This window comes from Tachysurus vachellii, chromosome 1 (assembly GCF_030014155.1).
Source record: "Tachysurus vachellii isolate PV-2020 chromosome 1, HZAU_Pvac_v1, whole genome shotgun sequence".
Lineage (NCBI taxonomy): Eukaryota > Metazoa > Chordata > Actinopteri > Siluriformes > Bagridae > Tachysurus > Tachysurus vachellii.
In genome coordinates this window covers 37899445-37924581 of record NC_083460.1, presented here as the reverse complement: position 1 = coordinate 37924581, position 25137 = coordinate 37899445, and the positions used below count along the sequence as shown (strand labels likewise).

At 42.1% G+C, this 25137-nt stretch overlaps 1 protein-coding gene across 7 annotated transcripts in view; it reads left to right on the top strand.

Annotated features, from left to right (window-relative positions):
- Positions 1-25137, top strand: part of neo1a (neogenin 1a) — a 152708-nt gene that overhangs the window by 106145 nt on the left and 21426 nt on the right. For 5 of the 7 annotated variants that reach the window (XM_060886510.1, XM_060886498.1, XM_060886518.1 and 2 more), the window contains exons 6-10: positions 8182-8336; positions 8490-8610; positions 21050-21296; positions 21536-21690; positions 24699-24847. In XM_060886510.1, coding sequence (XP_060742493.1) covers positions 8182-8336; positions 8490-8610; positions 21050-21296; positions 21536-21690; positions 24699-24847 — 827 coding nt within the window. The remainder of the gene's footprint in view (positions 1-8181; positions 8337-8489; positions 8611-21049; positions 21297-21535; positions 21691-24698; positions 24848-25137) is intronic. The other 2 variants (XM_060886528.1, XM_060886547.1) reach the window with 2 other exon arrangements.

Sequence of the window (25137 nt, the reverse complement as noted above, 5' to 3'; positions counted from 1 at the left end):
AGCCGTTAAAGACATGTACTATGATGCAGACGGCCCTTACGGTGCTAATCTGACGAGTCACACACGGTTTGAGGTGGTGACTTGAATGAATTACGACAGATTAATTGCTCAGCTGCTCTGCTGCAACAACGCTCCTTTGTATGATCCACATTGTATTGGCAAATTTCTCAGGGGATTCTCAAAGCTACCTGCAACCGAGTATTGATGTTTTTTTGTTTTTTTTTAGCTCTGTGCGGCTGCTGAATTGATGTCAGCGGTTTTCGACGTGTCGTCTAAAGCCGTCGATACTTTGAGTGTAAACGATCTAGATTCTAATGCATGTGTTCTGATTCATTTCACTAAATATTATTATATTATACTATGAAATATAACTTCTATTCATTCTATGCATTGTCTGTTCTGTTGCACAGCGTCTCTGTGAAGCTGTGTGAAGGATGCGAGTGCAGAGATCAGCTTATATTCTGCTTTTATTGCTTAATATAGTTAACATTGAATCATTACAAAAGGTCATAATGAAAGCTTCACTGATTTAATTTATTACGTAAAGGAATAAAAAGAGCACCAAATCATAAACGTAGTAATAAAACTGGCCGAAAGATTACGAACCCCCAACCGGAGCTGATATTAAATATTCTGGCCACCAGCAACATGAGATCAATTCTTTGAGAAGAATCAATACTTGGTTATTAAGTAGTAAAAAAAAAAAAAAAGCTGTCTTGTTGAGCGAATGGTCGTCTGGAGAACATTCAGTTACTAAATCCTAAGCCTGCTTTCTAAATGACGTTGTTCTGTAATCGGATTGCATGCTTGCAGCACGCTTTGGCCATGTTTACATAAACAGGTATAGAAGTGAGACCAATGCTTCGAATTACCATGACATGAGAGCGAGAATGGCACAAAGGCAGCCATCTGTAAAGCCCACAAATACTTTGTGTCAAGGATTAAAGCGTGAACAAGGAATCTACAAAGCGGGTGTGAAATCGGGGAAATGGCGTAGGACCCAGATCACTTTTCCTTCGTTTCACACTGCATGCAAATACACCGTGCGATCCTGGGTGTGACAGGAGGATGAAAGAGACCGAAAGCTTTGGCGTCTGTGTGGGTGGGAAAGGCATTGTGTGGATGCACCAGTGCAAGGGCCCTGCTCACAATTCCCAACGCGGCAAAGTGGTAGTGCATATTAAAGACTTTCAAGTTTTCTCTTACTTTCTTTTTTTTTTTTTTTTACCTCACCATTTTACTTGGCATTTCCCCAGAGCCCTAGAGATGAGCTTCTCTCATGAGCTTTATTTTAAATGCACTGGGACCAATGCAATGCGCTTTTATTGGACTAAACAATCCCATTAAAAAAAACAAAAAAAACACAAGAAAAAAAAAGCCTTTGTGGTGACGAAGTCCTCTCGCCAGCTGCGGAGCGGATTGACGGCTCTCTCTGTTTCTGTACAGAAGTCCAACAGAAAGACAGACAGAAAGACTCTTTCAAAATGGCTTTTTCCCACATCGACGTCCAGCTGATTTTCTTTGAGCGCTCTTTGCTATGCACAGTCAGGCTTGTTTTATTTGAATACGCTTGCGCTGTCACAAGAAGTGTCCCTTTTGATCAGTTCATTTACTTTAAATGAATTAAAAGTTGACCCTGTGAAACCTTTGAGAAGTTTGTCATGCTGCTAAAAAAAAAAAAAAAAATGCGAAACAATAAAGTTGAATTGAAACAAATTGTAATTCTCAATAATTAGCTAAACCTACCATATGTTTTTACTTCTGTCCTTATTAAAAAGAAAAAAAAACAGGGTTGTTTTTTTTTTTATTTTGCAGTTTGTGACAGCTGCCATATGTAGGTACGGAGAACCGAAAATCATGCAGCAGCATCTCCATGGCTTGTTATTTAGTGGATCGGAGAGCATCTGATGGACGCTTCACTCGTTATGTGTATGTGTTTTTCTTGCCAGCGCTGTTGAGGCTGAGGTTAAAGACGAGAGCAACAGCTTGAGGCCCCAGTGAAAGGGGAGAAAGCTCTAGTGTGACTGCATTGCCTCTCGCTTTATTGGAGTTGGCAAGACTATAAATTGGGCCAAAGGACACAGTAGGTTTTAATTACGGAGTGGTACGATTGGTGCGCGGTGGAGCTCGAAGTCTTTTTTTTTTCATTTTTTTATTTCTAGGCCTTGTGGTTGCACTAATGGGACTGTGTGTGTATGTGTATATGTGTGTGTGACCTGTAAGCAGTAATGAGTCCACATATGTTAGCCAGGATATATTTGAGTGTGTTCTAACATGCGTGGGAATGTATGACAGTGTTCGCATTCTATGTAACACGAGTGTGTGTGTGTGGGTGTGTCTGTGTGCGGTTCAGGGTAGTTCATGTGTTAAGTCTGGTGTCTTATTAAACTTTCATCACCTGCTTCTGAGTTAGCATGCTGCACATGATTAGCTTCTAGCCCCCAGGCCACTGTTTGATGTCGACAGAGCTGATGTCAGGAGCTGTGGTCCGGCACACACACACACACACGCACGCACACACACACGCACATACACACACACACACGCACATACACACACACACACGCACATACACACACACACGCACGCACACACACACACGCACACACGCACATACACACACATACACACACACACACACATACACACACACACACTCACACATACACACTCACACATACACACACACGCACATTCTCACACACACACACACACACACAATACACAGGAATTGTGACAATCCTACGTCCTCTTTTTCAGACCGTTAGATTTCTAGAGTTGCGAAAATGGAGGATCCAGGATTTGTCTTTAGGAAAAAGGAGAAAAAAACAGAAAAATGTAAACATTTATATTATAGCATCCTTGTTTGGGAATAGCAGAATATGGTCACATGGCATATAATAAAGCTACGATCTGAGTGTGTGTGCAGGATGTGTAGAGCGCTTTAGTATTATTCCACGCCCGTGTCGCCGTGGATGAAGAAGCTTCAGATGTCAGGGATTTGAGTGGCGCTCATGGTAGACAGACCATCTGTCCGGTGTGGAGGTGGAGGGAGCGTGTGGATCCAGCAGTGTGTGACAAGTGTTGTTCAGCAGTTTGGGAGTGCAGAGCTCATCAGCCTCCAGGAGGACGCTTTGAGAGCTGTTCATCATTTTAGCCTTGCCATTGTCACTGCTTATCAGATATCAAAGGTCTGATAAAAATGTTCAAAAGGGAACAACGAGAGCTCTGTTTGTGTCTTGATGAGATAATTGAGATTTACTGACATGCTAACAAGAGAGGAAAACAATACTTTAATTCAAAAAACAACACACACACACACACACACACACATATATATATATATATATAATATTATTATTAAATTGTTAATGTAACAGTGAAGGAAAAAGTGTCATTGTCTTCTTGACGTGGGTCACAAATCACAGATGCTAATGGCTAATTTGTAAACGTTAACACTTTTAGTTGTTCAGATTCTCACACATCTGTCATCTTAGCATAAATGTAACACAACTAGCATGTAAAGAAAATGAAACAACACATAACACTGTAGAATGAAGAGAATAGATAGGGGGAAAAAACTACTGAAAAAGGTACTGAATGTTAATGAAAAGATTTAGGACAGAGCCAGTGAAATTCTTTAGCATAATGCTAATTAGCATACATGTGTTTTCAGTTTGGTTTCTTGACTACTCATACCAGTACTCTCAGAACACTCTCACCGCGCGCTCTCTCTCTCTCTTTCTCTCTCTCTCTTTTTTCACATACACTCTTTTCCAATTTATCTCTCACTCTCTTTGTTTCCCTTTGCCTCTTCTAATAAGAGCTAATAGTAGCATTTATTAGTAGTTTAGTGGGGTGTGTGGTAGCTTAGTGATTAAGGTGTTGGGCTACCAATCGGAAAGTTGTGAGTTTGATCCCGGGTCCACCAAGCTGCCATTTTTGGGCCCCTGAGCAAGGCCCTTAACCTTCAGTTGCTCAGTTTTATATAAAAAAAAAGAGATAATGTAAGTCGCTCTAGATAATAATAATAACCTTTATTTTCTATAGCGCCTCTAAATGTACATCTCAAAGCGCTTTACAAAAGCAAATAAAACAACACAAATACACCACATAATATAAAGATTAGACAAAAATAGACAATAAAATAAGCACAATGTAAAATTACAAATAGTCAATTAAAAGCTACCCTAAAAATGAATAAGGGGGTCTGCCAAATGCTGGAAATGTAAATGTTAGTGTATTTACTTAGTAGGGATGTCTTCACTTTCACTTTCTTGCAAATACAACTGTCACTGATCGATAATAGTGTTTGTCTCTCGTCAGTTTCTGGAACGTGTAGTCTGATTTGTGTAGTCAATCGTCATTAATATTATGGGATAGATTGTGATCTGTAATTGCAGTTAAGTTCATTTTGGTCGCAGGTTGTAACACTACAAAATGTGGAGAACTTCTGTGGGGGTGAATACTTATGCACAGCACTGTACCAGAGAGGGTGTTCTGTACTTTATTTAATGTGAATGAATTCCTGAGATGAATCTTATTGTCTTCATGGTAAGATGTGTGTGGTTAATTCATCGCTGTGTTTACACTTTCCTCACACAGCGCACACTGTCATTTAAGCTTGCGGCACTCTGCTTGGTCCGTCTGCTGTATTAGTGCTCGTGCTCCTGCAGCAGTGTGAAGCTGCTCTCCAGCACAGTACACTGTGTGTGTGTGTGTGTGTGTGTGTGTGAGAGAGAGCCTGTGTCTGTGTGAGTCTGTGTCTGTGTGAGTGTCTGTCTGTCTGTTAATGTGTGTCTGTCTGTCTGTTAATGTGTGTCTGTCTGTCTGTCTGTGTCTGTGTGTCTGTCTGTGTGTGTGTTTGAGTGTGTCTGTGTGTGTGAGTGTGCCTGTCTGGGAGTGTGCCTGTCTGGGTGTGTACGTGTATCTGTGTGTGTACGTGTATCTGTGTGTACGTGTGTCTGCGTCTGAGTGTGTCTGCGTCTGAGTGTGCCTGACTGTGTGTGTGTGTATGTGTATCTGTGTGTTTGTGTATCTGTGTGTATGTGTATCTGTCTGTGTGTGTATCTGTGTGTGTGTCTTTGTCTGAGTGTGTGTGTGTCTTCGTCTGAGTGTGCCTGACTGTATGTGTATGTGTGTGTCTGAGTGTGTGTGTGTGTCTGAGTGTGTGTGTGTCTTCGTCTGAGTGTACCTGACTGTGTGTGTGTGTGTATGTGTATCTGTTTGTGTGTGTCTGTGTGTGTGTGTGTCTGTGTGTGTGTCTGTGTGTGTGTGTGTGTGTCTTCGTCTGAGTGTGTCTTCGTCTGAGTGTGTCTTCGTCTGAGTGTGTCTTCGTCTGAGTGTGTGTGTATCTGTCCGTGTGTGTGTGTATCTGTCCGTGTGTGTGTGTATCTGTCCGTGTGTGTGTGTATCTGTCCGTGTGTGTGTGTATCTGTCCGTGTGTGTGTATCTGTCCGTGTGTGTGTATCTGTCCGTGTGTGTGTATCTGTCCGTGTGTGTGTGCGCATGTGAGTGTGTGTGTGTACTCTATTTGAGTTAAATGGTGCGTGGCAGTGGAGGAAGTGCTTCAAGCAGGATTACTCTCTCTCTAGCAGATAACGAATGCTGCAGGAGCCCAGTCTACCTCACAGTCCCTCATCTTCACACACACACACACACACACACACACACACACACACACACACACACACACATCATACACACCAGGTCCCAGTGGAGGAAGCAACTAGACTCTCTGTGTATACAGTGCACATATTACTGTACCTTCAACACTTCTTCCTGACAATTTCTGTTGTGTTTCCTAATCATACGTCCCTGAACCAAATGATCCTAACAACCTATTATTAATCTCATAGTTAGTAGATTTTATTATTTAGGTAAGTAGTTATTACATTTAACCCTTTTTACCACTACACTGAGCTTTTATTCTACCGGAAGAGTCCAAATCATCTTGTGCGACATTTTCACTCAGTATAAACAAATGAATCACTCACTCACTCATCTCACTCATCTTCTACCGCTTATCCGAACTACCTCGGGTCACGGGGAGCCTGTGCCTATCTCAGGCGTCATCGGGCATCAAGGCAGGATACACCCTGGACGGAGTGCCAACCCATCGCAGGGCACACACACACTCTCATTCACTCATGCAATCACACACTAGGGACAATTTTCCAGAGATGCCAATCAACCTACCATGCATGTCTTTGGACCAGGGGAGGAAACCGGAGTACCCGGAGGAGAGCTGAAATCAGTTTGATATCGTTATTTACTATGAAGACAGAAACATTTATGTGAGAGAAATATATTGGCTCTAGTATTATAGGGGAAAAACAGAAATACTTCTAAAAACACTATAAAGTCTTAAAGCTCTGAGTGTCTACTTTCAGAGTGTCTCCCTGTGACCCGGGGTAGTTCGGATAAGCGGTAGAAGATGAATGAATGAATGAATATTGTTAGAACGATCAGTGGTCCTTGAGGACTAAGGCTGAAACTGATTAAAGCTCTCTACCGAGCTCATGATACGCTCGTGGTAGTTTTTGGTGGAAAACGGAGACTTGCGGTTGGGGGCGGCTGATTACGGAACAGCATCGCAATTATGAGCTGTGTGGGGCAGCGCTACATGACCCTGACTCACGCTGCTCTCTGTGACCTTTCAACAGACCAGACATGAATGCTGCTATCTTTGGAGAGATCAAACAAGTCTTTAAAGAAAGGTCAAAATGGACGGTAGAGGGTTTTTCTTTTTCTTTAACTCTCAGGAGGTATTGAGATGTAATCTCTTAAGCCAGACTTCTAGCTGTTACTCTATACGGAAGGATGCGTTTTCACAGCAGGTAGGAGATTGAAGTGCAAAAAAAAAAACAACCATGCATTTTGCACACAGCCTCTTTAAAAAGCTCCCAGGAGTTTTTTTTAGTTAGTGATAAAGTCCACTGGATCTGTATGATCCGTTCTGATGCCCAACTTCTGGTTGCTCTACATGGACAGTGGATTGTACCACATGGATGTTACCACTTGTAGACCATAGAAATGGCTTTGGACTGCTGTTGCTGCAGTCGGTTTTGCACTCGTTCCATTTGATGTCTTCTGCAGGAAGGAATTTATTAAAACTATAATGCAGTCAGAAATTTCTCTGATGCTTAAAAGCTTCTTGTTACACCGCTGCATTTGATTATATAGTGTACAGTTTTAGAAAGGCAATTATTTTATAATCCCTCTCTTCAGTGTCACCCAGATGAGGATTAGTTCCCTTTTGAGTCTGGATCCTGTCGAGGTTTCTTCCTTATATCGTCTCAGGGAGGTTTCTCCTCACCGTTCTTGCTGCTCATCAGCGATGAATATCAATTAATATTTTCAATTAATTTTATTCTTTTTATTTTGAATTGTAACATTCCTGTATGTTCAAATAAATAAAATAAAACTGAATTGAGGCCATCCTGGGGGCACGGTGGTTTAGTGGTTAGCACGTTCGCCTCACACCTCCAGGGTTAGGGGATCGATTCCCGCCTCCACCTTGTGTGTGTGGAGTTTGCATGTTCTCCCTCGGGGGTTTCCTCCGGGTACTCCGGTTTCCTCCCCCGGTCCAAAGACATGCATGGTAGGTTGATTGGCATCTCTGGAAAATTGTCCGTAGTGTGTGATTGTGTGAGTGAATGAGAGTGTGTGTGTGCCCAGCGATGGGTTGGCACTCCGTCCAGGGTGTATCCTGCCTTGATGCCCGATGACGCCTGAGATAGGCACAGGCTCCCCGTGACCCGAGGTAGTTCGGATAAGCGGTAGAAAATGAATGAATGAATGAGGCCATCCTTAAAAATATTTTGGTTTGCAGTAACAATAAAAAAAAAAAAAAAAAAAAAAAAAAAAAAAAAAAAAAAGGTCGGTAGGTAGGTCTATATTTTTTTTCCCCAGTTTCAATGTATAAAAAAGGTACAATTTTGGTGATGGTGATTACGTAGGTATGACTTTAAACAAATTAGCATATCGTGACGTCACTGACGTCTTAACGCAAATTTACAACCGGCAAGTCGGTCGGACTTAAAGCAAAAAAATAAAACATTTGAGTCAGTCCTAAATTGACACGGTCGGTCGGGTTACGGCAAACAAGAATATTTTTAAGGATGGCCTGAATGGAATTTACTAGCCACTGATTTACTATATAACTCTTTGTCTCTGTAGTTCCTCCGAAGTTTCTGAAGACACCAACTAACACTTACGCACACGAGGCTACAGACATCGTGTTCGAATGCGAGGCCACCGGATCCCCCGCCCCAACCATCAAATGGGTAAAAAACGGAGACGCCGTGGTTCCGAGCGACTATTTCCGAATCCTGGTAAGTCTTTAATTCCTTTATGGTTGTGTCAGTGATTTCATAAAGGCAGCTAACAACCATGCAGTTCTCTCTGTGACTGCTATGATTAGAAATGAGCACTGAGCTGTGATTGCTGATGACACTGATGAGCTTGTGTTGTGTGTGGTTGTGCAGAAAGAGCAGAATCTACAGGTTCAGGGCCTGGTGAAGACAGACGAGGGGTTTTATCAGTGTCTAGCCGAAAACGAAGTGGGCAACATACAAGCCAGCGCTCAGCTCGTCATTCTAGATCCAGGTACTGTATCTGTTAAATGTGTCGTCTTTTGCAAAAATCACACCAGGGGCGAACAAACAGAATTTGTTTTAAGTGAAATATTCATGAAATTGATTAATGATTAATTATTACTATTATTGTTGTTATTATTATAATGATTTTACATCCAATGTTACAACATCGGGGGCACGGTGGCTTAGTGGTTAGCACGTTCTCCTCACACCTCCAGGGTTGGGGGTTCGATTACCGCCTCCGCCTTGTGTGTGTGGAGTTTGCATGTTCTCCCCGTGCCTCGGGGGTTTCCTCCGGGTACTCCGGTTTCCTCCCCGGTCCAAAGACATGCATAGTAGGTTGATTGGCATCTCTGGAAAATTGTCCGTAGTGTGTGATTGTGTGAGTGAATGAGAGTGTGTGTGTGTGCCCTGTGATGGGTTGGCACTCCGTCCAGGGTGTATCCTGCCTTGATGCCCGATGACGCCTGAGATAGGCACAGGCTCCCCGTGACCCGAGGTAGTTCGGATAAGCGGTAGAAAATGAGAAGTGAGTGAAAGAGTGTTACAACATCCAATGTTAAAATGTAATCTTGACAAAAAAACAAAACAAACCTTTATATAGTTTACATTGCATCATATATTGTGAACCTGGACGTATCTTTATCGTTTATAGCTTTCAAATCTCTTTAGTAGAATTGATTAGTTAAGTTACGAGTTGTTTTGTATTTTATTTTGGTTTGGGTTGATAGAATATTAGCTAAATGTCGCATGAAATCTAACCAAATTCTTATTATCAAATATTTATTTATTTATTATTTGTTTTTGTTTGTTTATTTATTTATTAATTATCTTTGATCCATCCAGTTGCAAATTGAGAAGCAAGTAATAGTGAGTATTGCTAATAATTTTAATAATACATATTTTATTTTCAATATTCCAAGACAGCAACATAATAAAAGTCCTTAATATGTGATGTATTGCTTTAACTGTGACGGCACACAGTCACAAAACCTCCTCAGTTTTTATGCCTCTGTAGACACAGCAAAGACAAACAACATCACTTTATATTACATAATGAATATGACCTGAGAGTGAGACAGGGTAGTTAGAGAGGCGACGTGATGTGTGCATCATGTAGGCTGCTTTTTTCCCCACATCAGCACAAGGCTTTCAAGCCAGAGCTGTTTTGAGCTGGGAAAATAAGCGTGAAAGCATCGAAGGAGACCTCATAAAATTCTGACACTTTAATATCGACATGCAGCCTGTTTCTATCTACCTCTGGTTCTGAAGCTTGTATGTATTATACCGTGTATCATTTCTCTGCATTGTACACAAGCTTTAAGCTGCTTAGTGCAGTCTTGCGTATTTCTCCCACACTGCACCAACAGCAGCTGCAGACCAGAGATCGTATGCTAATAGAACAGTATCAGTCTCTGTCTCTTTATGCCAGGAATCTGTGCTCTAGTATTAGTAAAACAGTGGAAAGTGCAGAGGTTAATCCAGTGCTGGTGTAAGGGAAGTGTAAGGGAGGTGTAGGGTGATATCTGCCTCTGCTCGCTTTCTGTCAGTGCCACCTGTTCAGTGTGGCTGAAAAACCGCGCCATCGTCACTGCCTCGGTTGGTCTTAATGGTCATGTCTCATTTGCCAGAGGAAAAAACCATCGTGTCTTTGGAAAATTCCCCTTGAAAGGTGGCCATCTGTTATAACTCAGAAAGTGGGTTTGTCATCAAATTCGTGCACGATATCACGAAGGTGCTTATTCTGCATGGCGCTTTGCGTTTGGAAGTCGGTCTGAGCGATTAACCGGCTTTATATAGAAATGACATTTTGAAGGAGTGCAATTTCCAGATCATAAGAGCTGTGATGGGATTTAGCTTTTAGTTAAAACGTTTCTAAAATTTACAAGGAAAATAAAGCCCCATAAGACAAGTGCATGTGAACTGCTTGTAGATGAACAATCAGAAGCTGGCAATCATTGTGTGCTGTGCAAGACTACAAAGCAGAACTATTGGAAAATAACAGAACGTGAACAAGTGCAAAATATTAGCTGCACTACTTCATAGCTAAGGTCAAGTAGGCATGTTGAAAGCAGGAGTATTGTGGTTTGGGGGGGGGGGGGTGTTGGCAAACATATTGAGCACTTCTGTTAAACTTAAATCAGCATAAAATCATCTTCACATGAAGTGCCACACCGTAGGACAGAATTCAGTTTAGTTTCAAATTGTCGTTGAAAACTCTACACTAAAATAGAAATGTTTATTTTTTTGTCACATGCATTAACATTACATTACATAACAAACATTACAGCAAAGTGAAGTTCTTTCTTCACATATCCCAACTTTGGAGGTTGGGATCAGAGCTCATGGTCAGCCATGATACAGCATCCCTGGAGCAGTGAGGGTTAAGGGCCTTGCTCAAGGGCCCAATAGAGGCAGCTTGGCCAATCGACAACCCAGAGCCTTAACCGCTTGCAATAAAAGCCCCACAAATTCTGTAATAAATAACTAAAATAGTAAACTGGTGAGAGAGAAAATGTAGAAAGAAATACAATAAATAACCGAAATTCTGTAGATATTACACATGAGATCAATTTAAAAGACATTACACACTCCAAAATTGCTCAAGTCAGAGTTTTGTGAGTGTATAGTATTGTATTTATCGATGCACCCTTAATCAGAAGCGAGGACACCGTGACCTAACGAAGCTAGCTGAAGTATTTCGCTAAAGACATGGCAACAATTTACACAATGTCAAATAAAGGTTCCCTTTAATACCGAAGGTCAGTTCGCATTCAGATTTGTCCTGTAATCACAACTGACAGACAAAGCAGGCTTAATAATTAAGTTAAAATCAATTCCAGCAAACTCCATTTCCAGCATATAGCAGACGGCCTTATCCAGAGCGACTTACATTTTTATTTCATTTTTTTTATACAACTGAGCGCCCTGCTCATGGGCCCAACAGTGGCGGTTTGGACATGGTATTTGAACTCGATCTTCTGATCAGTAGTCCGATACCACATCCCAAACTAGGCTCTGAAATCTTGTCCAGAAATCACCAGACTTCACCTATATAACATTCAAACTATGTTTAAACAATACGGCTGCTTTAGCAGCAGTTCTAATTGCAATTGTATGTCATATGAGGACCCTGAGGATGTTCTCATGGAGTCACAAGGGGTAATTGTCATTTTTTCTTTTTTCATTTAGACTTGAAAACCAGCACTACAGGTCTGGAAAAGAATTGAATGGAAATAATTGCAGTTTTAGTCTCATATGCAACGTTGCTTAGAAAAAACACAATTATAGGTTTTACCCAAACATTCCAGCCCTACTGTGAAGCAACGGTACATTAGTAGCAAACACAAACCGCATATATAAAAGTTTTACTTTTAGGGGTCCAAGCACAAATATCTACTCAGACCTTTACTCAGACGTTTAGAAGTAGATAGGTCGTCTCCCCCCCCCCCCCCCCCCCCTTTATTTTTATTTTTTTTTTTTTTATTGAAAAATCAACAATCACAAATACAAGAATGTATACAGAAATTCTCCATTTTCCTTTTTCAAACAACAAGGAGCAGACACTCCCACCCCGCCACCCAAAACCAAAACAAACCCCCAGACAAAGACACACACACACACACACACACTCACGCGCGCACGCACAAACACCCCACATCCCCCTGTTAAAACAACTGAAGAAACGGAAAAAAAAAGGTTATGCATACAGTCCAATTATTGACCGAATTAGAACTCTAATCAGGTAACCTGTAGTCTCCTAAAGTAAGAAATAACAGGTTGCCACTTGCAAAAAAAGGTATCAGTAGAACCCCTCAGTGTATATTTTATTTTCTCCAACTTAAGAAAGAACATCAGAGCCTTAAACCACTGAGAGATGGAGGGACATCTTATTGCCTTCCAGTGCAGAAGTATACAACGTCTGGCCAACAAGGATGAGAAGGCTAAAACATCTTTGTGTACAGAACTCAGTGATACTGACTCATTGGTAATACCAAATATAGCGATCAGAGGGCATGGCGTCAATTGCACTTCAAATATGGAGGACATAATGCCGAAAAAACCTGTCCAGAATGCGTGTAATTTTGGGCACAGAAAAAACATATGACTTAGATGACAGGGGGAAGCATGACATCTGTCACATCTGTCCTCTACCCCAGGATAGATTTTTGCCTGTTTAGATTTGGAAAAATGAATTCTATACAAAACCTTAAACTGAATGAGACTGAGGCGGGCACAGGAAGTGGTAGACCGTATCCTATCTACGGCTTTCTCCCAACGTTCGTCGCCTAACTGCAGCCCTAACTCCTCCTCCCCCCCTTTAAGCACCTCAGTAAATAGTGGATATTAATACAAAATAAAACATTTTTTTTTAATATTTAATCCACTTTTCTAACATTAGACTAGTTAACACTAGTAAAGTATATTTATTAGTGATGCACAAAAATTTAAGCCACTGATAAAATAGAAAAAGGCTGAAGTTTGATTAGCGGTGTAAATGTTAGCCGTGTGGAGCCGTTTCACTGCTACTACAAGATGAGCGAGTTGTACGAGGACAACTTCCCCTCTGAGGGCGATTTATTGGTGTTTAACGTTAGCAGATCTGCCTGAACAGAAGATAGGAGACTGAAAAAAATGAAAGATATTGGTGCTTTAATAAGATTTTTTTTCTCAGAAGTACCATGATGTCGCTAGCATACACAACACTTAAATTGCCTGTAAATGCTACAATTCTGCCTTTGCTATTCAGCTTTGTGCTATTAAAGGCAGGGTCTCCGTTGTTTGAAAGCCAATGTTGACATTTGAAATCACCAAAACAAACACGCCCCTAACCCAAATGGGTCCCACCCCTGTATTGATGGCTCCGCCCCCACACATACATACGTAACCCAGGCAACTAATGGAAAGAAATGTGTCTTTATCATAGCTGAAGGGAAGAACAATACGATTGCAGATAAACAAACAAGCAAAAATGACACACAAGCATAATCATGCAAAGGACGACATATATTAGTTCTGTGTAACAAAGCAAAACCAACGTTACTCACTTATCGAGAAGGAAAAAAGAAACATCGGCGTCCCATCGCAGGTCTTCCTGCTCCTTCAGTTCTCCTATATTAACACGTCCTACTTCTTGCCTTATCGTAAACCTTTCTTCACTTTCTTTCTTTGTTTTTATCCTCCATGTCAATGTTAAAACCGCTTTCTGCTAATGTCACACATGCGCACTGAACACTCTCTCCGCCCATATTGACAAGACCCGCCCCTTTCTGCTCATTGGCTACACGTTAGTTTTGTATTTGTTTTGTTTGGCGTCCCAACGCAGTTTTCTGAAGCATTTCTCAAACAACGGAGACCCCACCTTTAAAGCAGCTTGCCAGGTGTATTAGAAGCCCTGGGCCTCACTACCATCTGGATCGGCACATGCTAAACTTAGAAGCATGTTTATTAAAGCACACATATTTATTTTAATACACGCTATTGCTCACTAAGCACTTGTAAAAAAAAAATAAAAAAAACGCTTTGTTTGTATTTCACTCTCGACATTTTTTTTTTATCACTGGCCTTCTTTTTTTATTGTTTTGTTTTTCTCTCATGTTTTTCTCTCATGCTCTGACAGGCTATTATTACCTTAAAGCTCAACTCTGCTATAGCTGAGGTTTATGTTGATTTTTTTTTTCCCCCAGACAACCGAGGGATAGTTGTGTTTTGTGTACGAGGAAAAAAAAATAGGGAGGCTGTAAATAGAAATGTGGGCTAGGCTATCATTTTTTCCAAAGCACATAGTTCATTGGATTGGATTTCATCTTCTGGAATGGGGATTAGTGATTTCTCACGCAAGGTGTCTTTTAGGTGTTTTTACACATTTCAGTAAACTGGACTTTTTGGAGGTTTGTAAAAAATTGCTATGACTGATTTTTCATGGACTCTTTTGTTCTTTTGTTTGCTCCTGTTTATTTGCCTCACTTGAATTCAAAATTTCTTATTTGCATTTGAATGCTTGTTTTTCTTCACTATGCTTTTATTTGTGGCTCCTAGATGCTGCTTTATTTTGTATTTTAGGCCTGATATCACACCAGCATCCCATGAAAGCCATTTACTAGTGTGTGTTTGATCCTCCCATAGTGCTCTTTACTCAGACTTAATCTCCAGGTTTGTGGTGCTTGGGTGCGGTTGGTAGAGCGTGAGGAATTTTCCGCATGGAGCGAGCCGAGCGATGTGAAGCTCTGCAACTCCAAGCATGAGGAAGGAGAAAATAAGGCCCACAAGAAGCCTTTTCACTCAGAACAGTGTTTTTCAGCAGATCTTCCTTGTATACTGCAGGCCGCTCTGGCCATGTGGCACAGGAATGTGTGCACCCCCATACCAGTGCACCCTAGTACCCTTCTTACAAATCCCACTTGATTGTGCCACAATCAAACCCCTGACTACCTTCAGTTGCTGCCCTACTGGCTGGTATCCATTACTGTGAGGCATCAAGGGTAAAGGGAGAATGCAAAGGAACACCAAGGCTGATTTGGACAGCCATTGTGACTCATTTGCTTGTTTTTTGTGTGATGCTCCAGGATTGCAAGGCAATAAAACATGAACAGAATGATCCCTTAGAGAGGTCTTGGTTTTCCATTGACACTTAAAGTAGGCATGTGTGGCAAACATAACTAATAAAAGAGCACACATGTTTGTTATTTATAGCACCACAAAAGTACCCAGAGTGACTTTTCACATTCTCTTGTTTACAAGACTTACTGATTAATAACCAGGGGTCTAACATGGTCCATTTGGTTTTAGGATGGGAACAGTGTAATGGAAGTGCAGTGATCGAATGAAGAATTATTCTAGCTGACTCTGCAAAATTGGTACCATAACAGCAGATACTGAGTTCAAACAAGTTTTCGTGGTGTTTGCCTTGCGCACAAAAAGGCTTTTTTTTGGGGGAAATCGACCTGTTTATTTTCTACATTTTATTTTGAAGCCGACGTCTCTGCGCTGGAAGCCACATGAACCTCAGAGACAAAGTCTGCACGTGTGTTGCGATGAACTGCTTGCTAACGTGCAGCAGCTGAAGCTCTTACAGCATGGAGGGCAGGATCACAAAAACTTTGCATTGTTATTAAATGAGCTATTGTTTGAAGGTGACATTGCCTAGCTGTTGCAGGAAGCTCAGTGTAAAACTGGGCAACTGATCCAAGCCTGAGAGGAGAATCTCAGTGAAGCGTTAAATGAGTGTCCTCAGCAGTCAGGTCCTTTTGCCACCTTGCAGTGCTCTTTTTTGTTTTGTTTCCAAAAGCTCTGAGAGTCTGGCTGACTGTTGACAAAAAAAAAGTTCATTGGAAGCATTGGAAGGTGTCACCCTGCCCAAGTACCACTGAACACAAGTCACCCTTTTACAAGATAAACTGTGCTGATAGACCTGTCTTCACTCCACACTTATTTGCACAGTATCAGAATCAGAATCAGGTTTATTGGCCAAGTGTGTCGACACACACAAGCAATTTGGTTCAAGCTGTTTGTGACTCCCAAAAGTACAGACATAAATAACACTATACTATACAAACTTTACAAGACAATGCAGACGATGAGATACAATATAGACAGAATGAGTATTAAATATGAATATAGAATATGACTGATTATGTACATAAAGTGTGGGAGTGCAAATAACAATATTGTGTAATATTATGCTTTTTGTACAATATACAGCAGCAGTAGTGTGTGTAATATATACAGATGATGTGATGACTGACAGTCCTGATAATGCAGTACTTATAGATATGAAGCAGGGAAAATAATTATGGTGAGTTGTTAATCAGGGTGATTGTCTGGGGAAAGAAACCGTTGTTGTGTCTGGCAGTTTTGATAAACAAAGCTGTGTAGAAGGGAGGAGCTGAAAGAGGTTGTGTCCAGGGTGTGAAGGGTCAAGTCCTGTGGGGTGGGGCAGAGGGGCACCAATTATTTTTCCTGCTGTTTTTACTGTGTGTTGCAGTCTGTACCTGTCCTGTTTTGTTGCTGCACCAAACCACATGGTGATGGATGTGAACAGGACAGATTCAATGACTGCAGTGTAGAACTGCATCAACAGCTCCTGTGGCAGACCGTACGTCCTTAACTGACGTAGAAAGTACATCCTCTGCTGGGCCTTTTTGATGATGGAGTTTATGTTGCACTTCCATTTCAGGTCTTGGGCAATGGTAGTGCCCAGAAACTTCGCTTCTTCACTGAAACGCATGGCAACGTTTTAGCGTCCCATCACACAACACCATAAATCTAGAAGGAACCCGCTTAGGAAATGTGTTAGGATGGATCTGTCTGGTATTTGTTAGGGTTAGGGTTAGGGTTATGGCCTTTCTCTATACATGAAATCACTTATAAATAAGACAAATAACAACAATCTATAAATGCAGCTCGCTTTAATCAAGCATGCCGTTGTCATACAGCACTCACTGAGTAGCCAGTTATTGACCGATTCATTGCAAACTATAAACCTTTTGCCAAACAATTCGTGAGGAATTCTTGTTAGGGGGATGTGGGGTTCAGAGTTCTGTATCACCGTAGGTTCTGTGCAAACGGAGAGGTGTGGCCATGTTTTGGGAGTGGGTTCTGTATCCTTCCTTGTCGCCGGGGTGGTTCCATCAAGGGTATACATTTTGTACCTCTAGTATGTATATTTTAGCTAGAAAGAAAGATGTAGTGTACTTTTAAAGTTGCTCTTAATTTCCTTGTGAAAGACATTTCAAACGTGCAAAAGATAAGGCTATCACTGCAGCAGCAAGAAAATTACAGTTTAGTACAGATTTCCCCCTGCTATAGGTTAGTGAACCGGGGTCTTTAGGGAGAATAGAGTGGACATCAATGGAACTGATGCATAGATCTGGACGTTGATGGGAGTCCATGCCAAATAGGCTTCCAACCTCTTCTGAAACCTGGTTGTTAACCACAACGACTATGCAAAGATCCATAAACCACCCTCTCATGCTAGGCAGCGTATCCTGTTCTGTAAAGCAACGCCTTTCGCAGATACTCCTCAGCGAACAGGCTTTTATCTCCCAGACATATCACAGGAAGGTTGGGATGTCTGAGAAGAGGCTGAGTCATTCCCTGTCACCTGAGAGAGTAGCTTTCATGCACTTAATCTCAATAACGGTGTTCTGCTTTAATCCATCATCTTCCCATATTCATGACATTCTCTGTGCTGCTTTGCAGGGTGCTGACACTGCAGCGTTTGTGCAGAATGTGAAACCAAAACCCCAGCAGGGGTTTGATCAAGTTTCTATTTATAAGACATCACAATGACCAGGCAAATGCTTTCTACTGCAAATTGCACAATTCTTCAACTTGAAGATGTGACTTATAAATTGTGTATTCTAGTGTTTTAGTTGTTTTTTTCCTCAACACACATTTCCCTGTGTTCAGGGACATTTGTTAGCTCTATAGCGCTGTCTTGTCTCATGTTTGATCAGTTGTCGGATTGTCAGCAAAACTCCAGACAAAAACAACAAACTCAAAGATGTGGGATTTTGAATTGCTTAACTTCCTTCCTAAAAGCATTGTCTCTTTGTGTGCCAAGCTGTAAGCCTTTGTCTGCAGATCAGCAGCACACCTAAATGTCACAAGCTGTCAGATTTCATCTCGACTGATGATGTCATTATTGCCACTGAGAAAGAGAATGGAATGAATAATAGGAAATAGAATAGAAGCCTTTATTATCGCCACATATACATTACGGCAGGGGGGGCACGGTGGCTTAGTGGTTAGCACGTTCGCCTCACACCTCCAGGGTCGGGGTTCGATTCCCGCCTCCACCTTGTGAGTGTGGAGTTTGCATGTTCTCCCCGTGCCTCGGGGGTTTCCTCCGGGTACTCCGGTTTCCTCCCCCGGTCCAAAGACATGCATGGTAGGTTGATTGGCATCTCTGGGAAATTGTCCGTAGTGTGTGATTGCGTGAGTGAATGAGTGTGTGACTGTGTGTGTGTGTGTGCCCTGCGATGGGTTGGCACTCCGTCCAGGGTGTATCCTGCCTTGATGCCCGAAGACGCCTGAGATAGGCACAGGCTCCCCGTGACCCGAGGTAGTTCGGATAAGCGGTAGAAGATGAATGAATGAATGAATACATTACAGCACAGTGGAATTCTTGTTTCTTCACATACCCCAACTGAGGAGGTCGGGGTCAGAGTGCAGGGGCAGTTATGATACAGCACCCCTGGAGCAGGGAGGCTTGAGGGCCCAGCTCAAGGGCCAAGCAATGGCAGCTTGGCTGTGCTGGGCCTTGAACCCCAATCCTCCGATCAACAACCCAGAGCCTTAACCAGTTGAGCCACCACTGCCCCACTAATAAGAATAAGAACAATAAGAAGAATTGATATTTTAATACCTGTAGTTAGTTAGTAAGTAACCAGGATAAAAACTCATTGAGAGTAAATCTCTTTAACAAGTCTTGCCTTCCTGTCCTGATATAAACATACTGAGGTCATAATCTCTCTCTCTCCTAAAATTAAATCAATATTTATTTAATTAGTCATTAGCCATGTACTCCATCCCAAGCATGTTGCTAATAGTTGAAGACTTGGAGTCAAAAGGCTCCATTATTATCATTGGAGCTTGCTCTTTTTCCAAGTTAACTGACTTTTCTATGGCGTAAAAGTGGTCCGAAAGTCCTTGCAACTTTCCTTCTAACATTTTATGAGTTTTCTTTTTCATCCTGCCTGGTGACCTTTCCCACTAAGCCGTAATGTTTGCCATTAATAAGGCACTGTTGCCATCTGTTCAGGCGACACCAGCAATTGCTCTTTGCTATGAATAGAACAAACATGAGTCTTTCCCTGTTAGCCGCCATGTGTTGCTGCGAGTGCTCTTGTTGTGTTTTGGACAGAAAATGAGAAGGATTGAAAAAACAGTGGAGGCAGATGGATTGTTAAACCTGCACATGGCTTCGGGTTGCGATTTGCGCTCTGTAGAGTCTCCTCGGTTCACCCTTGCCTTCGACTTTTTTCCTGGCCTCCGATCCTTATTCAACTGAAGTCGAGCCTTTGCTCCGTACCGCGACTCTTCCTCGAAATGGGGTCAATCCTGGAACAGGATTCTGAATGCTTATTTTGGCACAGTGCGTCTGAGCATAACGGTGGAGATTCGACTGCTCGCACATGGACATTCAGGATGCGTTCACACACGAAACAAAGTTAACCGTGGAACTTACGGCAGACGGGCCGAGCGTTTATGGCTCCCTGTTTCTCTTTGTTGAAACCTATAATTGTTGCAGCTAATGTTTAATTTGCTCTCTTGCTAATGGGTCATATCCTTTAGGGAATGCTATAGACTAATAGATCTTACAATTAATGAGTGTTTTACAGATGGGCATCATTAGTCACTGTAGTTTTCTGAATGGTGCATTATGGGTTGCCCACAGTTAGAGCTTTTTTAGTGTGCACCAAAATGGATGTGAAACAGAGGAGCTGCAGTGGTGGGGTAATTATGGCCAGCGTTGGGGCTAATCTGTGCTCGGGAAACGGCTCGTATTTCTCCGAATAAAATAATTTATCATAGTAACGATTGCGTTATAATGGAGTGCCAGCAATAACCACAATGAATAAAACCCACTGTGGCTGGGTTATGTACCTAACATGTTTGTTTTAATGTTCTCGTAGCGATGCTAATCCAGCTTTCAGGGAAGTGTTCTTGCCATGTGTAGAGTTCTTGCCTTGTGTATGGTTTCAGGCAAATGTCGGCTTTCGTCATCGTATTTTCGGGAACCTATTCGTATTTTCGGATTAAATTAACCTCGACATGGACGCTCATTTATGTGCGATTGATTTTTACCGTCATGCCGAGAAAGGGTTATGATTCACATGCACATTATTGGGTTTATTTTATGCATACTTGGAATTGTTCAGTTTAGAGAGGATATAATTCAGTACAATAGGCGACGGCTTTTTTTTTTTTCCTCTTTCTCAAGTTTCAGTGGAAAACAAGAGTAAGATATGCCAAAGTCCAACCACAGTTTGTTCCAGTGGTCTGGACTTGAAATATTTCACATATCTGCATGAAGATTGTCAAACCCATACTGGGAGGCTGTGCCAGCTTTGTAACATGTGGTAGTTATTAAGATAGATGGATCTCAGGGTCTCTGGTCTCAGCTCAGTGTGGTGTAGTGCATTCCTCGGATCGAAGTTTTATCATTTCTTTGCATTCCACCTCCCTCCTTCTTTTTTTTTTTATTCATCTTTTTGCCATGTTTTTTTTTTTTTTGCTTTTGTGGTTATTCCGTTTCTGTAAAACTCCATCACGGATGCCTTTTTGTTATGTTTTTTGTTCCTCTGCTTTGCCTTTTCTTTCCTTTTTTTTTTCCCTGTCTTTTTCATTTGCTGTTTCCTTTCCTTCTCGCACCCTTAATTTTCAACACTTAATTTTCACTTCACTCTCACTTCACTCATCCACAACTCCACTTAATGATGTAGCCACCCCCTCTTCCTCACCCACACTGATCCGTGCCACTGCTGACCGTGTAACACCAGGCTCAGGAGGCAGCTCCGGCTCCAACCCCGGCCCTGGCGCCGCTCCCGGTCCTGTGCCTTCGCCACCCCGTGATGTAGTGGCCTCGCTCGTCTCCACCCGCTTCATCAAGCTGACCTGGCGCCTGCCGCTCGAGCCACAGGGCGATGACATCACTTACTCCGTCTACTTCGGACTGGAGGGCGCCAAAAGGTAGGACATAAACTGTAGCCTGGCTCCTTACGGATTAGCATCGGAGACATTCTGCATTGTGTTTTGGAATGCCTTTGTCAAATTGAATATGTGGTTCCACCCAATGTTATTAAAGTGCCATGACAAAGTGACAGCGCTTGAATAGACTTCTTGTTGGCGTAGCTGGGTTTTTTTTATTAAGGGCGGTGAGTCGGCACTGAGCTCCTGTTACAGTCTGATCGGGTTGTCTCGTTCTGCAGAGAGAGGACGGTGAACACCAGCCGTCCAGGAGAAACGCAGGTCACCATCCAGAACCTCAAGCCAGACACCAAGTACTCCTTTCGAGTGGTGGCGTACAATAAGCACGGCCGTGGAGAGAGCTCAGCACCTCTGAAGGTCGCCACTCAGCCAGAAGGTAGGAGCTTAAACACAAAGTCTCAGAGATTTGCTCTTTTGGAGCTCAGGTCTTCTCAGCACTTTTGGAAAGCAGCCCATGTGGCAGAAGGAATTACATTTACGATCACATGTTCCTCCAGGGTTTTTTATTTTTGTTGCTCCAAAAGCACTTTGTTAACAATGTAAAATCACTTGACGCAGTTAGCACAAACACACGCACTGGGAAAGCACCGGAACGTTCCGCTTCTGAACGCTGTTCCCTCTCTGTTTGAAACATTATCAGCTCATGCATAGCCCAGGAGAGAGCAATGCTGCTTTCTGGGTCGGCGCTGACCCTGTGTGTCCTTGGGCAGGCTGGCATAAGCACTTCATAATGAGTGCTAGTGGGATCCTTGCACCCTGGGGAGACTGCACTGGCCAATCAGCCTCCATTTCATGTTATAAATGAGGTCTCAACTGTTGACCCGCTTCCAGAAGCAAGACCTCCAACAGAGCCTGTCGGTTTTCCCATGTGAATGCAACAGACACACACACAGATGTACTCGGTGAACTGCGTAATCTATGTCTTGTGTTCTAGACACTCCTGTCGGATCACCCAAGCACTCTTGTGTTATTTGTACTGTATATATAGTAATGCTTATACTAATACTTAAACCCTGCGATCATACTGTAAACAGATCATGTAATAGTTTAGAGTCATTGAGTCTAAATTTCTCCCAGTCCTCCAGTTATGACAGATGTTGGTAGCGATTAAAGGTGGGGTCTCCGTTGTTTGAGAAATGTTTCAGAAAACTGAGTCGGGAAGACAAACTAAACAAAAATCAAAACTAACGTGTAGCCAATGAGCAGAAAGGGGCGTGTCTTGTCAATATGGGTGGAGAGAGTGTTCAGTGCGCATGTGTGACATTAGCAGAAAGCGGTTTTAACATTGACATGGAGGATAAAAACAAAGAAAGAAAGAGAAGAAAGGTTTACGATAAGGCAAGAAGTAGGACGTGTTAATATAGGATCAGCTTTCCAGCGCTGGAGAGAACTGAAGGAGCAGGAAGTTGGTCACATTTTCACAGATTGAAGTTTCCCGAGTCAATAACTCCTGAGCTAAACGCTGTTACTACACAAATAACACCTCTTTTCTATCGTAGTAATGTAGAGACGCAGCTACAACCGTGTTTTGTGTAGTAACAGTGTTTAGCTCAGGAGTTATTGACTCGGGAAACTCCAATCTGTGAATATGTGACCAACTTTACTTAAGACGCCGAGGCGCTTTTTTCCTTCTCGATAGGTGAGTAACGTTGGTTTTACTTTGTTACACAGAACTAATATATGCCTTTGTCCTTTACATGATTATGCTTGTTTTTTTTTTTGTTTGTTTGTTTATCTGCAATTGTATTGTTCTTCCCTTCAGCTATGATAAAGACGGGTTACGTATGTATGTGTGGGCGGAGCTATCAATACAGGGGTGGGACCCATTTGGGTTAGGGGCGTGTTTCTTTTGGTGATTTCAAATGTCGACATTGGCTTTCAAACAACGGAGACCCTACCTTTAAAGACCTCTGAATATGGCTTAGGAACAAAGTCTTATATTGCTTGGATTGGACCAGACCTGATAAGCTGATCTATATTTATAGTCTAATCACTGTACTTTTTTTTTTAGATTTAAAGCACAGTTTAAAAGCCTGAAATGCTGTGCGTTCTTTCATCTGATGTATTCATTTGTAATCTTTAATGACGGCGATGTGTAGATGCTAAATAGCCCAGATTGTTGTTTTCCATCTCCCACCTCAGATAAACTAAGCCAATTAAATAAACATCACAGAAAAAGCTGGTGCTGTTTGACTCTGCGGCGTGGGAGCTGGCAGACTCTCCTGTCGTCACGTCGCTGTCATGTGCCGAGCTGAAGGGGGATTTTTTTACCGAGTGCTTCTGTCAGGATTTCTGTTTGAAGTGTGTGTACGTGTTAGAACATTCTGACATATTTCCAGCGAAGGACTGTGACAACTAAACATCACGACTGTGTGAAATACTTGTTTCTTCTCCTTCTGCTATGTCAACAAATTGAAAAAGAAAATATGGTAATGCGAGATTTATTAAATAACGAGAACGTCCGTAATGTAACACAATTTTAATTGGGGGCGTCGTGGCCTAATGGTTAGAGAGTTTGACTCCTAACCCTAAGGTTGTGGGTTTGAGTCTCAGGCCAGCAATACCACGACTGAGGTGCCCTTGAGCAAGGCACCGAAACCCCAACCCCCAGAATTCTGTTACATAGCTGGTTGTTAAATCACAGAACATTTGATAGTTTTCCCCAAAGCCACTTTATTAAGTCTAGTCTAATAGTCTTTTAGGATAAGAGCATATTTTAGTATCTCAGCATTGTGATGATACTTTGCTGCCTTTAAAGGGTGTCGCAAAACACTTCTTTAAAGAGAACATGGATGATATAGAGGTGCTGCCTCAAATACCTCAGGGTTAGCTGAAACATTGACTAACCCTTAAGCTAATCCTGATAAAGTGATGCGAATCTGTAACGTGTAATATGTTAAAAAAAAGAGAGAGAAAAAAAGGAAACAAACCAAAAATGCTGCAACAGTTCAAAATATCAAAAATGACAGATCTGGCAACACAGCCTGTAGTGCATCAACTAATCAAATTGTGCAGCTTTTTATTATGGCCTGCTTTCAACCATTCAGAACAAAACAGAAAAGTGCCCAGCCAATCAGAACAGCGCTTTATCTATTCTGATTGGTTGAAAGCAGCTTAATGAAAATCTGCAACATTTGATGGTTGAGAATTGGTTGAGACTTTAAACACAACAAAACACACATTTGTGTCCTCCTTTGCACAGCCGGTATGAGAAATATTTCAGAAATCCACAGTCATACGATGCATCAGTGAATATACAGTGTGAGTACTGTATAGTTGTGGGGAAAAAAACCCTTTTAAAAAAGCATGTGATCTGTAAGTGTAAATATGTAAATGCTGTTTAAACTGTTAAGTGTTCATCGCTGTTCCTCTTGTCTTTCTCAGTTCAAGTACCAGGACCTGCTCCTAACTTCCAAGCCGTGGTCCAGACGTCCACTTCAGCCAGCCTGACCTGGGACAAACCGCTCACCGGCAACGGCGACATCCAGAATTATAAAGTTTATTACATGGAGAAAAACCTGGGCAATGAGAAGGTACTTCTACAGAGACTGAGCTCGTTAAATGGCACTCTTTAAATCAGGGCCGTTAAAGTGGCGTAGTGGATAGGGAGGGAGAGGAGGGAGGGAGAGAGAGGGAGAGAGGGAGGGAAAGAGTGAAAGAGAGAGGGAGGGAGGGAGGGAAAGAGGGAAAGAGAGAGAGGGAAAGAGCAAAAGAGACAGAGGGAAAGGGCAAAAGAGAGTAAGAGAAAGAGAGAGAGAGGGAGGGAAAGAGCAAGAGAGAGGGAAAGAGAGGGGGAGAGGGAAAGAGAGAGAGAGATGGGGAA